The sequence below is a fragment of the Anomalospiza imberbis genome, chromosome 6 (genome assembly GCF_031753505.1).
Source record: "Anomalospiza imberbis isolate Cuckoo-Finch-1a 21T00152 chromosome 6, ASM3175350v1, whole genome shotgun sequence".
Lineage (NCBI taxonomy): Eukaryota > Metazoa > Chordata > Aves > Passeriformes > Viduidae > Anomalospiza > Anomalospiza imberbis.
The window spans coordinates 60,766,888-60,780,413 of record NC_089686.1 but is presented as its reverse complement, the minus strand read 5'-3'; the positions used below and the strand labels follow the sequence as shown (position 1 = coordinate 60,780,413).

At 43.1% G+C, this 13,526-nt stretch overlaps 2 protein-coding genes across 2 annotated transcripts in view; one reads left to right on the top strand and one right to left on the bottom strand.

Annotated features, from left to right (window-relative positions):
- The window catches only part of DNAJC24 (DnaJ heat shock protein family (Hsp40) member C24), a 35,615-nt gene extending 22,095 nt beyond the window's left edge, over positions 1-13,520 (top strand). Inside the window, exons 3-5 of the mRNA XM_068194814.1 lie at positions 2,107-2,245; positions 8,849-8,917; positions 9,749-13,520. Coding sequence (XP_068050915.1) covers positions 2,107-2,245; positions 8,849-8,917; positions 9,749-9,873 — 333 coding nt within the window. The 3' untranslated portion in view covers positions 9,874-13,520. The remainder of the gene's footprint in view (positions 1-2,106; positions 2,246-8,848; positions 8,918-9,748) is intronic.
- IMMP1L (inner mitochondrial membrane peptidase subunit 1) overlaps positions 10,748-13,526 on the bottom strand; it is a 32,727-nt gene continuing 29,948 nt past the window's right edge. Inside the window, exon 6 of the mRNA XM_068194811.1 lies at positions 10,748-10,912. Coding sequence (XP_068050912.1) covers positions 10,844-10,912 — 69 coding nt within the window. The 3' untranslated portion in view covers positions 10,748-10,843. The remainder of the gene's footprint in view (positions 10,913-13,526) is intronic.

The following is a 13,526-nucleotide window of genomic DNA, read 5'->3' as shown; positions in this document are numbered from 1 at the left end:
GAGCAGTAGTATCACAGGTATGTTATCAGATGAACTAATCTATTTCCAAAATCAATTGGTTTATTTTTAGCATTCAGACTAGCTAAAAAGCAAAGTGATACAAATCCCAGACAGGGACTTCAAGTGGAGCAAAACCAGGATTTTGTACATATGTGAGGATGGAGGTACATCCACCTGTGTGTGGAAAAACACCTGTGAAAAAACCTGAGGTGGAAGCATTTTGCTCACCCATCCCTGCTGTCGTTGCATCTCGGGGTCTGCAGTGCTGGGGTGACCCCAAGAGTGTAAAAGTCCTCGTTTCCCAGCCCGTGCAGCCAGAGGAGGAGTCTGAATGTGTAGGATTGGTTTCTCAAGGTTGTTTACTTTTCCTTATCTATAACATTCTTTCTTTCACCTGCTGAGGTCTGCCTAGCAGGTCAGCCATGGCATTCTGTCTGCCCTCAGGCAGAGTTTACATTACATACTCAAAATTATGTGTACTATATTTACAATGCTGTGCCAATATCCATCATCTGTGTTAGACAGTGAATCTCTACCTTAAACCAATAGAAAAGTGTCACCATCACAGCAAGACATGGAGGACAGGAAGAAGGAGAAGAAGGCCAGGACGTGCCCAAATCCCTCCATCCTGACCCCCTGAACTACATTCTAAAAACCCCAAATTTCTACTTTTCCACCTTGTGTTAATCCAGCTACCACACTACTCAAACCCCTGTGGCTTGTAATTCCTCACACAAAGTTGGCAGCTTTTTCCATGGGCTGAAATGGAAGCCACAGGTGTTTCTGACTTTGTGCCGAGGTCTCTGAGCCCCCTGCCAGGGTCTCGATCCAGCCAGGGCAGCCAGAGGGGTGTCCTGGGTTCCCACAGTTGTACAGGGGATTTGTGTGGATAACACCACCCATCAGTGCCAATGACAGATCCATCAGTGAGCAAACAGACTCCAGGAGCAGTGCTCCTTTGCATTTGGGATTTTGTCAACTACACACGTTACTAGTATTCTTTTCTTTCCAAAATGAATTATAAACTCCAGAGAGATTCATTTAATCAGAAATCTGCTTAAAAACTTACAGAACAGGTGTTCTGCATCTTAAAATCTGCTTCACGTTTCAGTGCCCCGGCTGGTGTTGGTATAAATGGCACTTACAGCTCCAGAATAAGGGAAAACTTGGTCTGTGACACAGTTATCAGCTGGTAGGCCTGATTAGGTTGCACCTTTCTCAACTTAAATAACTTAAATTTTGTTTCCTGTTGCTCCATCACATCTACTGAGCAGTTTAAAATGGCAGAAAAAAGAGATTACGGGAGATGAATTAAAGGTACAGAGAGATGGAGCTTTGAGGGTTCCTTTTCAGTAGGCATTGGAACCACTCGAGTCAGACTGCTCTGCTCTGCACAATTGAGAAAGAAAACGTGTTGCCATTTTAATTATTATTGCCTTTTTAACGTGGGATTTCTTGAATAACCATGTCCTTGAATAATCGTTTCTTAACTAAAACGACACAATTTTGTAGCCAGTGATCCATGATTTTAAGTATTTGGAAGGGCTATTGATTCACTGAACTGGAAGAAATTAAAGATGTTCAGGCATATTTTCCAAAGTAGAATTACATGTAGTATAAATTACCTTTGATCACGTATATTTTATTTACCATTTAAATAATAAAAAAAGCTAGCATTCAGTTTATCTGTAATAGCTTTAACCAAACATTGGTGGTTATGTTTAAATCAGCTCTGCGGAGTGTCACGAGAGCTGCCAGCACCTCTTGTTCCTGTGTCATGGTCCCCTGCATGTACCTATTTCTGTTTGTGCTAGTCACTCTCTAGGTAAATTGTCCATAAGGCCAGTGATTCCATCAGCAAATTATCCAGAAAATGCCGTCAGTGCACATGGTGACACTGGTGCCGCTGCTGGTTCTGCTGCCACTCCAGTGGGATAATTAAATTGGCAGCTTCCTCGTGCGCCCAGCGTCGTCACCTCCCTTCCTTTGGCTCCTCAGCTCAGACCTTCTCCTTCCCTCTGTCCTCCTAGCTGAGTATCAAATGCATTATTGATCTCTCCTCTCCAGCCCCAGCCCTGTTTCTCTCGTGTTGTTTTTGATTGGCAGTATCACCCCGACAAACAGGCGGCAGACGCGGCGGCAGGAGACGCGGAGGAGCGCGTGCGGCGGTTCATCGAGATCGACCAAGCGTGGAAAATTCTAGGGAACGAGGAGACAAAAAAAGAGTATGACCTGCAGCAGCGTGGTAGGTTCCTGCCAAGGAGTGCTGGAGTGGCAGCAGCTCTTTAGATAGGCAGGGGCTGGGAGTGGTAGTTAGATGGGATTTTAAAATGCTGCTTAGTGCTGAACGGAATGTTTCTTTCACTCTTGTCCTACTTTCAGACGTGGATCCATTATTTATAGCTTCAGCTACACATACATCAGCTGCTGAAAACACAGAATTACTTCCAACAAAACGTTAGGGGGCATTATTCCTGATAGTTTGAATTATCATGGAATTTATGCTAATTGCAGACCTTAGCCCTTTTTACTTTATGGAGGTAGCTTCATTAATTATTCTTAATTTTAAGTTTTATGCTCCATTTTGTTGCAGTGGTTTAGAGGTAAGTATTAATCCATCTACACCTAGTGTTCTTTGTGTATGGATTTACAACCAGAAACATTAGGACGCATTCTTTTCCATTGTAGGTGTTAGGTAACATTCATAATTCATGCACAGTCTAAAGTAGCCTTTCTAAAGTAGGTTTGTAAATAATATTTCAATACAACATATTAACTAGGAATGCTCTAGCACGCATTCCTTTTTATAGCTCTCAGAAAATAGCTCCTTAAAACAGTGACAGGCTGTTGTGAGAAAGAAAGGGGGGAAATGTAGGTCAGGTCTGTCACACATGGGCTACCATTACATGAAGTGATAGGCTGTCTTTCTGCTCTGGCCTCAGGATAGGAGTCCCTCAGCCTTCCATTAGAACCTTCAATAAATGTATATCCACCCTACATGTTAATGGGGGGAGTCAATAATAGTGGCTTGCCCGTGGGGAAAGCACTCGGTGGCACTCTGCAGCGACACACTGGGGCCAGCATTGACGTGGAGCCACCACCACTGCGGAATGTGCTGATAAAAGCCCACTGTCTGTGCAGCTTGTTATTGAATTCCCTGCGCTGTACACTGGCACACCATCAGGCCTTGTCCCTCGTGCTGATTTTTAACTCCCCTGCCGCCGCCGGAGCCACAGCTCGGAGACACAAAGGCATCGCTGCAGGGCAGAGAGGGTGCTGGAGACACACGGGGTGAATTCTGCACCCGAACAACTGCAGTGGCTTTGGTTTGTTATTTGGGATCTCTCCGTTAATGGACTGATGAGCGTGGTGGTGTTGGGCAGTCACTGGTGGGTGTGCTAGAGGGTGCTTATTCATTTCCTGTGAGGGGGGATCAGGAGAAAGGTCAAGTAGGCTTAAAACTTCAAAAGGGTTTAAAGAAAAATTTATTAACAGTAACCAAAAGAAGGAGTAATAAGAATCAGAACAAAACTTTTAGGACACTTCTCGTGGCTCATCACTTCTGTGAATGCCTCCCATACAAAACCACCACAATAACCTTGTATTTCAGACTTGGTGTGGCTTTGGGAAGAGAGGGGGAGCAGTGAAAACAGAGTTGTTGAATAAGTATTTTATGGAAGAAATTGGATCTTGTTCTGTTTGTAAGGTTAACAGTATTAAGATCAGACTTAAATGATTTTTTCATCTCAAAGTTATTTTTTAAATGCCTAAAGGTGAGGTCAGAACAGGAATTTCTGCTGCCAGCGCTCTCATGCTACTGTACTCTCACCATTGTAATATTGGTTTTTCCTTTTCTTTTCACAAACTCTATGTGCAGAGGAAAAAGGAAATACTAGACATTAAGATGGGAATCTTTTCAGTATTTGGTGAATTTTACCTAAAGCTTAAATCAGACTATGAAGTTCCATTTTGCCTGGGTCAGATTCATCCACTGGAGTAGAGAGCTACGTCAGGATTTTGTTTTCCCTTGGGATTTAAGGACATATAAATATGTCCTTAATCTATAAATGAGTTTTGACCATAATTTGAAGATTGTCTGTCTTTTCTGAGATTCTTTTGCATCCAGATGAGTTCTTCTAAAAGCCACCTCAAAATTGTGTATGAAAGGCTTGGTAAATAAAGAAATCAGATTGTACCTCTGTTGAGGCAGGGGTTTGGTGGTGGCACATTCTGCTTTAGCACAGAGGGTGCCATTCCCAGGGCTCCCATGTTTCAGACTCAGCCACACCTGACACACGTGTGCAGTGCTGCTGCATTCTTTCCAGCATGTTCCCTGGCAGCAAAATGATGGGGAAATAAATCCGACTTCTTTGAATGCCTGTCAAGCTGCTTCTGAAGCCATGATTCTAGACAAATTCGTAGACACTGCCATAAAAGCTCACAGAAACAAAGGGATTGAGGCAGCAGCTAAGGGGAATAGTGATGGGAGAGATAATACAGCAAGTCAGTAAGATGCAAAGGAAGGCCAGGAAGCAGGATCTGAGGGTGCCTCAGTGTGTGTGTGTGTGTGGCTGCCCATCAGCAGGAAGCACTTTGCACTGCAGCCTTCTCCCCATTTCACAGACTGTTTATTTGGATGTACCTTCTTGTGTTACACTGACTAAATCTTAATTACTTGGCTCAGAAATTCAGTAGAAGTAGAATTCAGAGAAGTTCCGAGGAGGTGAAATTCTGTGGGGCTCTCTGGTTTTAATTTTATTTTTGTTTGAATTGTTGAGAATTACTAGTGAATGTGCTTTTATATCTTAATATTGCTTTTCTCTGAAGGTTTCTCAATAATCTCCTAATTTTTTTGTGCCTTCAGGCCATTGCATTAAAGCGGAAGGGACAAACCACAAACTGTTTAGAGGTTAGACTCAAACACTTATCCAACTTTTTCTGATCTGGAAATCTTATAAGAACTGCCTTTTTGTATGTTTTCTGAATTTTTTCCCAGTTCATTGTTTTTTCATATAATAATACCTTTTCATTATGGTGAATCTTTTGCTTACAGTCCCTGAGAAAAAATTTGGGGATGGAAAAAAAAATCCGCATAACAATTTACATATGAAGAATGGACTTGGGTATTTTTTGTCAATAGATTTCCTTCTTAGGTGTTTCCATTCTTTGTTTGATATCCCACTTTAAAAATATGAATATGCAGTTAAAATCAAGCTTGACTCTGATAATTACCAATGGTTTTTGGGGTGGATAAAACCTGTTCCACATTTTTCACATTAGAAACCACCTGAACCCCAGAAGTTCTTGCTTTCGTGACACAGCTTGAAAGAAAAACGTTTCACAGAATCAGAGAATCGCACAGGCTGGAAGAGACCTTCAGAGGCCACCCTGTGAAGATCAATCTCCTGCCTAAAGCCAGTCCTCACAGTCAGTGGCTCAGCCTGGCTTTGTGTCTCCAGGGCTGGAGGTTCTCGAGCTGCCATGGGCAATACAACAAAAAATTGTACTTAGCCTAAACCAGCTCATTTTGTAATACCTGGTCACTAAGGCAGGCTTTGCTGACAACAGCAGTGGTTTTGCAGTGTGCCAGGTTATGCTGGGTGTGTGACAGAAGTGGATATTCCTTCTCCAGGCATGGATTTTGTAGCCCCTCAGCTGGAGCACAAGCCTTTGAACTCTCTGGAGTTAAATCTCATCTGCAACAAGTGCAGCAGGATTGTTTTGGTATTTTTATATCTCTTTTTTCTGAAAATTCTTAACATGACTTGGTTAAAATTTCAAATTAAAGTAAGTGTGATTGTTTTAAATTAACTGAAAAGACTCAAATTTAAGTATTTGTTTTAAAACTGAAAGGCCTATTTGAAAAAATTAACTTGTGAAAACATCCAGTGAGTACTGGTGATTTTTATGCAGAGTAGATACTGTGAACAGTATTTGACTGACAGTACATATCTTGAAGTTTAATTGTGTTTAGTTTGAAAAAAAAAAATCAATCCTAAGTATGTATGTCTGATAAAGAGCTAGAAAAATCTTTCAAGTATTATGACTATTTTTACTATATCCATAAACTGTTAAAAGGGTTGAATTTCCATTTACTGCTTGCAACCCTTTCCCTAAAACTCAGCCTTAAATAGCCCAAGAAATATTTATTGTATCTCCAAGTGAAACTTAAATACCTTTCCTCTTTTACAATTTCTGAATGACCCAGCAAGGGCTCTAGTAAAGCTTTACTGAACCAAGCTGCTAATAGTTATTTAATGTTGTTCTGTAGCCTGAAAGAATCTCAGTAGATTTTTCCTTTTAATCTCTTTGAATTGCAGGCTCATAAACCTCTCTGATGAGCCTGCCAGTGTTTTCTTAGATCCTGCAGTTGAGACAATGGAGCTGCAGAATCCTTTCACCTCTTGTTGTCAGACAAATCCAATAGATGGCAAAGCCAGGCAGGCTGTGCTGCTGGGGAATTAAAATTTGTATCATGAGTTCTGGTGGATGATCAGGTCCTCACATTTCCCCCTGGATGTTCAGGGTGGGTTTCAGAAATGATAGCTCTGTACACAGAGTTTTACAGCCTGAGCAGACATCACAGAGCTCAGCACTGGTAAATTCCCACTCTCCTTGGGGCTGGGAGGGAAAATGGGACACCAGTTTGCTTCAGACAAGCACCAACAAGGAGCCATGGCTGCAATAACAGTGATGCAGATGGAATAAGGAAGGGCACACGAAATCTGAGAGCCATTAGGTTGGATGTTCTGCTTGCAAGCTCAGACTGGGCTGTGCCTCTGTTTTTGAGTGGCTCCCTCTGTTTCTGCTGTCTCAAGGTGTATTAGGCTGGGTAGTGTTTTTAGTAGGAGACACAGAAAATAAAAGAGCTTTGTTTGTCTCTGGAAAATGTTCCTCCTGCTTGAACCAGACAGGCAAATAAATGCAGTGTGCAAAACTGCCTGACAAGAGCTGGTACTGGATTATGTGGGAATTCAAGAGTACTAACAGAAAATTTTTATTTGTTGAGATAACCAGATTTCAGACTTCATAGAATCACAGTCATAGAATATGCTGAGTTGGAAGGAACTTAGGAGGATCACTGATGGCCGTGCTCAGGACACCCCAAGAATCCCATCCTGTGCCAGAGAGCGTTGTCCAAGCCCTTCCTGAGCTCTGTCCTGCTGGTGCCGTGCCCATTCCCTGGGGAGCTGTTCCAGTGCCCAGCCACCCTCTGGGGAAGAATCTTTTCCTGCTATCCAGCCTGAACCTCCCCTGACTCAGCTCCAGGCCATTCCCCCAGTGCTGTCCCTGTCACACAGAGCAGAGATCAGTGCCTGCCCCTCCTGCTCCCCTCTGGAGCAATTGGGAACTGCCCTGAGGTCTCCCCTCAGCCTCCTCCAGGCTGAATGGACCCAGTGCCCTCAGCCACTCCTCACACAGCTTCCCCCAAAGCCCTTCACCTTCCCCTTGGCCTCCTTGGGATGGTCTCTGATGGCCTCGTGCCTTTTTGACATTGTGGCACCCAAAACCATCCCAGCCCTCGAGGTGAGGCCAGCCCAGCTCAGAGCAGGACAATCCCTCCCTTGCCCGGCTGGAGATGCTGTGCCTGATCCTTCAGGATCTGAGCATCAGATGGGGAATAACAATCTCTGTTCAGCCTGGGAACTGTGAGGAGGATTCATTTTGCCTGTGGGTCAGAGTGTTTTTTTGTTTTCAAAATTACAATTGCAGGGATGAATTATAAAAGTTTTGCTGAAATTCTGTTCCCTGGGCTTTGTATTATACCATGTTTGGAACAGAAGAGAGAGCAGATTTTTCCTCAGCTGCCTCTTCATTACTTTAGTGGTTGGACTCAATGATCTTAAAGGTGTTTTCCAGCATAAATGATGCTGTGGTTCTGTGATTCACAGTTACTTTACTTGAAGTATGGTAAGCTCATGAATCTGCATGGTACCAGTTCTCTTCAGTTCCCATCTGCCCTTTTTTGTACTTTCTAGCAGCGAGGCATGACCCAGACCTCCACCACCAATCCTGTAAAAGTTCTGAGGGAAATCCTGCTTCATTAATTCCAAATAGGAAGCTCAGGAAGTTTTCTAACTCAGTTTTTTTTACCTGTAATGTTTCATTTCATACTCAATGTTGGAAGAGTCTCGGGGATCAAATGGCAGCAGATCTCTCAGGTACAGACACAGAGACTCTTTATCATAAAACAGCACTTGGACTGGACTTCCCCCAAGTGTTTTTTTGCAGGACTTAGTTCTTCTGCAGGATTTATTTCTTTGCAGGAATCTCAGTGGTGTTCTCACACACAACATGCTCTTGGTGCTTATAGGAAGGTTTTTATTTGGCTTCTCCTTTCTAAGGAGATACTGAAGAGAGATACTGCGAAGCCTGCGTTTGAGGAGATACTGAAAATCTGCACATCCTGGTCAGCTTGCTCCAGCTGTGGGTGCAGGAGGCTTTGGTAGGTGATCTTGAGAGGTCCCTTTGGACCTCAACTGTCCCACAAATCTGTGAAAAGTACAGGCTGGCAGACATAACCTTCACCATTTCAGCTTGTGGAGTTGGAGTTACAGGCAGGTTTTGAAAGGCATCTACATCAAAACAGAAGTTTGCCCCTAATTTCACACAAGTGCTAGTTCCAGGGTCTTAATTCAGTAATTCATTGTCACCATTTTTTCTCCTGGCTGCAAGAGAACATTTTCCAACTTGTGCAGATCTATGGAAACTAACATTTCAGAGAACTAGATTTTGAACTGATACAGTGGTCTAGGCAGGACTCTGGTAGGGACCAGATTGACTGCTAGGTATATAAAACCATTAATTTCTCAGAAAAGACTGAACATCTGTCATGTTTGCTTTATAGGAGATAACCTGACAAGAGAATGGCCACTTCATGAGCAGATTTATCTTGAGGACATGTCCTGGAATGAAGGTATGAGTGCCTTGCTGCTGGTTCCCAATGCTTTTCATTGTCCCTGTTCATGTTTTCTATTTTTTTCTGCACCTTGCACCATTGTTGTCTTATTTTAAGTGCTGTTTTTGCTGTATTTCCTGGGACAAAGCTGTTTTGCTCTGTGAGATTACCTGGATTAGAACTTAACTTTCTGTTAAATTTGTTTTCCATTCCATCTACACTTCTCCCCACCCTCACTTGCAGCACCACTTTTCACCCAGCTCTCCCCTTGTATAATTGAGAGTACATAGATTATTCCCATATCTCTGGTGCATCTTCTTGTTCTTCCTGTGATGGTAGAATTCCTGCGTTTCTTTTCTCATCTGCCACTGTTCCTTCCCTCCTGTCTATTGCTCTGGCTTTTCTTGTTTAATTGCTTTTGGAATAAATGGCCGGTTTTATTTTTTTACTCTTTTTTTTTTTTAAGTTGAGGGGGAAAATCCTACTTTCCTTTCTTCTGTTTTGGTTCCTGGGCTAGCAGCCTGTTTTGGAAGCATCGTTGATCTGTATGACTACCACCACTTAGTTTTTTCTTTTAGTATCATCAGATTGTGCAGCTTGTTATTACTGGAGTCTCTTGTTTTTTTTGAAGAGACTCCACTGCCCTGGTTGTTTAGCGTAAGAATACCTCAACCACTGAAACATTTTGAGATTAGTTTTTGAGTTACAAATGGTAGCACAGATACTGATATTTACAACCCAAAACTAGGAGGTTATTTGTTACCAAGAGTAGCTTTTTGAAGAAAAATCCAAATAAATTTTTAATCCTTCTCCAGCACTAAAGGCGTTTTTGTTTTATTTTTTTGGCAGATGAACAAGTCTACACTCTGTCCTGTCGATGTGGTGGGAATTACAGTGTCTCCAGGAGTGAAACCAAAGATGTATCCTTGGTTTGCTGTGACACATGTTCACTTGTTATCGAGATCCTGCAATGATTGTTTCAATCAGGCACATTGAGTGTTACAAACTTCTCAAAAGACTGGACAAACAAGTGACAGAACCTGCTCAAGAAATGGACATTAAAGAAAAGGGGGGCAGTACAAGAACAAGTTCATGCAGGGTTAAAAATGACAAGTGCCCCTGTGCTCACACAGCTCTGCAGACATGAGGCTGGGATTCTCCTTCTGCAGCTGAAGAGCTCATTATTCAACACCTGTACACATTATTCAACAACTGTACAACTGGAATCTATCTCCTGGTCTAAACATTTCTTTCCCAGCAAACAACAGAGTAGCTTCTTCCAATTTCAGTCTGAAGCAGCTCTACCTTGGGCCCTTCTTAGGTTAAATCCTGTTAACAGCTCAGATGACAAAACTCAATCAGGAGGCAGAGATGTGAGAACACCTTGAAGATAATGAAGAGCAAGGTTCAGCAGTGGGAAACATGAACATTTTCTATTTGTAAGCTAAATATTTAAGGTCATGAAATCCTCTGAAGGACTGGAGCCTAGGAGGAGGAGGCAGAGGCTGGCAGCTGGAAGCAGTGGCTGTCCCTGCCCTGTGACAGTGGCATCACCTGGGCAGCCTGGAGCAGGAGCACGTGTTGAGCTGAGGCTCTCCATATCAGAACAAGTGGAGTCATCATTCCTGAGAGGAAAGCTAATGAGGAAGCTGTGCTCTGACCCCACTGGGCAGTCAGAGGAAACCCCACAGCACTCCTGGGAGTGACCAGCAGGTCTGGAACCCCACTGGTGCTGTGTTCAGTGCCAGCCCTGGCACCACCTGCTGATGGCAGGCACAGAATTCTTGCTGATGACACAAGTGTATCAGTCCCACTCTGAAGTTAGGTGTAATCTCAGAAAAAGACATCTTTGTCAAGTAAGATTTGTGTTTATTCTAAACAAAAATAGTTCCAGTCATTTTAGTAGAAAATACTATGAAAACTGACAGTAGTATCTTAAGTCTTTTAATCATCAAGAAATCTGTGGCCATTGGGGCTTGCACGTAGAAATCCAAAGTCATTCAGAGGCCATATCTGTAAAATAAAGCACGGTTACAAGAGATTTTATTCACAATCCAAAGTTCAGTGTTTTCATTTGTTATTGGAATCGTTTCATAAACATGATGATTTTTTCTCTCTTTGGTAAAGAACTTTGCTCACTGATGTGCTTCTCTTACTAGCAATAATAAATCCTGTATATTACAGGGAATCATTCCATAGTGTGAATTTTACTATTTATACAGGAGATATGCTTTGCTATGGAGAGCCTCATGAATTCCATTGCTTTTTTCACCCTTGGAAATAAATATGTTCCTAAAGAGTGTCTTTCCAATCCATTGTTTTCTAGCCTGTAAAGCTCTTTGTGACTTTAAAGACAAGGTATGTGGTTTTTGGTCCATCTAGGAGGAAGAAAGTACCACTCACATGGACCTCCCCGTGGTAAGGTGTATTTTTATTTTATTTGTACTTTCAAGAAGGGCCTTTGACCTGGAAATACCAAACCTTGGGAAAAAAAGATCTGTTGGCTACAGGTAAACTTAAACAAAGTTAAACAAACAGGAATGAAGGGGTGCAGTGCCTGCCACCACCCAGGCTCTGGATGAGGCTCCTCTCAGAAGGGATAGTTATTTCCAAAAGAGCACAGCTCATCAAGTACAGGTGTCAGAGAGTGATGCTGACCAAGAAACAAAGCTTCTCTCCAGAAATTACCTGTATAGCTGTTCATGTACTGAATGCTCCCAGGAGTACTTTGCTCTGCACAGTCATTAATTACATGTAGGATGGTCTTGGATGCAAAAAACCAAAAAGGTAATAGGAAAGCAAGGACATTCATTCACTCACTGTCCTCTGTCTCCCTTGAATGTCTGTGTCTCTTTCCAAGATGGCACAAGGGGCTCAGCAGGAAGAAGGGCAAGATGATGCTGAAGAATCAACACCCTCTGTGGCTCTAAGCCCATAAAAATGTCACAGCCCCTGCCCAAGATGAAGCAGCCTAGACACAGAAAGGTGGGCTACTACCTTGTTCCCAAAGCATCTGTCAGCATTTTGGTGATCTCGCTTATTTCTCCTTAGAATTTGGTCTTAAGGTGTAAGAACAGCAACCTAACAGCAACTCTGGGTTCATGGAGCAGCCAGGGCACAGAAGGAGCCTTTGCTGCTCTCTGTGTGGAGTGAAAGAGTAATTGTCTCATTCAAAAGAGGAAGCACAGGCAAAGGCTCAGTTATTTCTACCCCTGTGATTTGTCCCCAGCACCAAAGGCTGTGCCAGGAGAGGCTGAGGCAGGAGGCAGCAGCAGCTCCCCTGGTAGGGGCTGTGCCCTGCTCCTGGCTGGGGCTGTGTCCTGCTCCTGGCTGGGGCTGTGCCCTCCCCAGGCTCCTGGCAACCCCTAGCAGCACTGTGCCCCATCAGGAAGGCAGAAGGAGGAGTCATGAGCAGGACCTCAAGTTGTGTGCATCAGGAAAAGGCTCTTGTGCAAGATCTCAGACAATACTTGTGGTTCTGGCACGTGCAGTCAGGGAGGAGCACGAGGAACAGCTGCTGACACAGAACCACAGAGGTGATGTCTTGTCTCGGTGCTGATCAGCCGGTGAGCTATTTTAAGTTCCACATGAAAATACAGATACAAGCCAACGACAGAAGGGTATTTCTGGTCTTGGTTAGCAGCAAAGCTGCAGAATTCAAAGCTGTCCAGAGGGCCTGTGCTGGCTGCAGGCTGGGTGTCAAGTCTTTGTTTGGCCCTGAAGGCAAACAGAAGTAAAAGGAAAGAAAAATATCCCATATAACAAATCTAAGCTGATCTCAGTAAAGGCCTGGAGAAGGAAGTTTTTTAGTCTGTTCACGCCAGCACAAATCTAATTTCAGGCAACTCAAATCACACCTATTGCAACTTGACTTTCTTTCAGTGAAAGTAATCAAAATTAGCTTTAAATGTTGTTTTGACAGTGTAGTTTGAAATTTGTCACAGTAATCTTAGTGGTAGAGTTAGAATGAAAATGATGTTTTATCTAGTCTGCATGCAGGGAGAACCTGAGAAACAATACTGGTGGTTGGAAAGAAATGGAAAGCCTCCTCTGTGAAACAAAGACATGCCACTCTGTCGTGATCCCCGAGTCCTTTAAAGTTCTGACAGAAGTTGACTGTGACTTGCTCATTCAGACTGGCTCTTCCAATTAGCAGCTCTTTGCCCTCTCTGCTTTGGCCTACATAGATAGATTTGATCTGATGGACGGGGCATAAATGGGGCTAACTAGCTCTTTTGAAGATACACCACAGGTCTAGTTCTGACATGGAGCCTAAATCCAGGGAATGCACAGGATATCCCACCTAGGACAGGATGAAGCATGAGTTCTGTCTAAATGGGATTCCCAGTGCTTTTACTGAATTTGCAGCCGCTTTGATTTCAGCAGCCCTTTAAGGAATGACCTTGTGTTTGGAGTGGCAGGACAAGAATCAGGTTGGTGTTTCTATAAGGGTTAAAAACTGCTGCACCAACTCTGGCTGAGAACCCTTGGTCTAAACTTCAGATAAACACTCATGTTTTGCCAAGAATAGGTTGGCTAAACAAATTCAGCCAGCTAGGTTGGCTAAGCTCACTCTCTTCTGTTGAAGTCCCTGACTTCCAAGTTATATTTGGGTTTTTTTGTATCC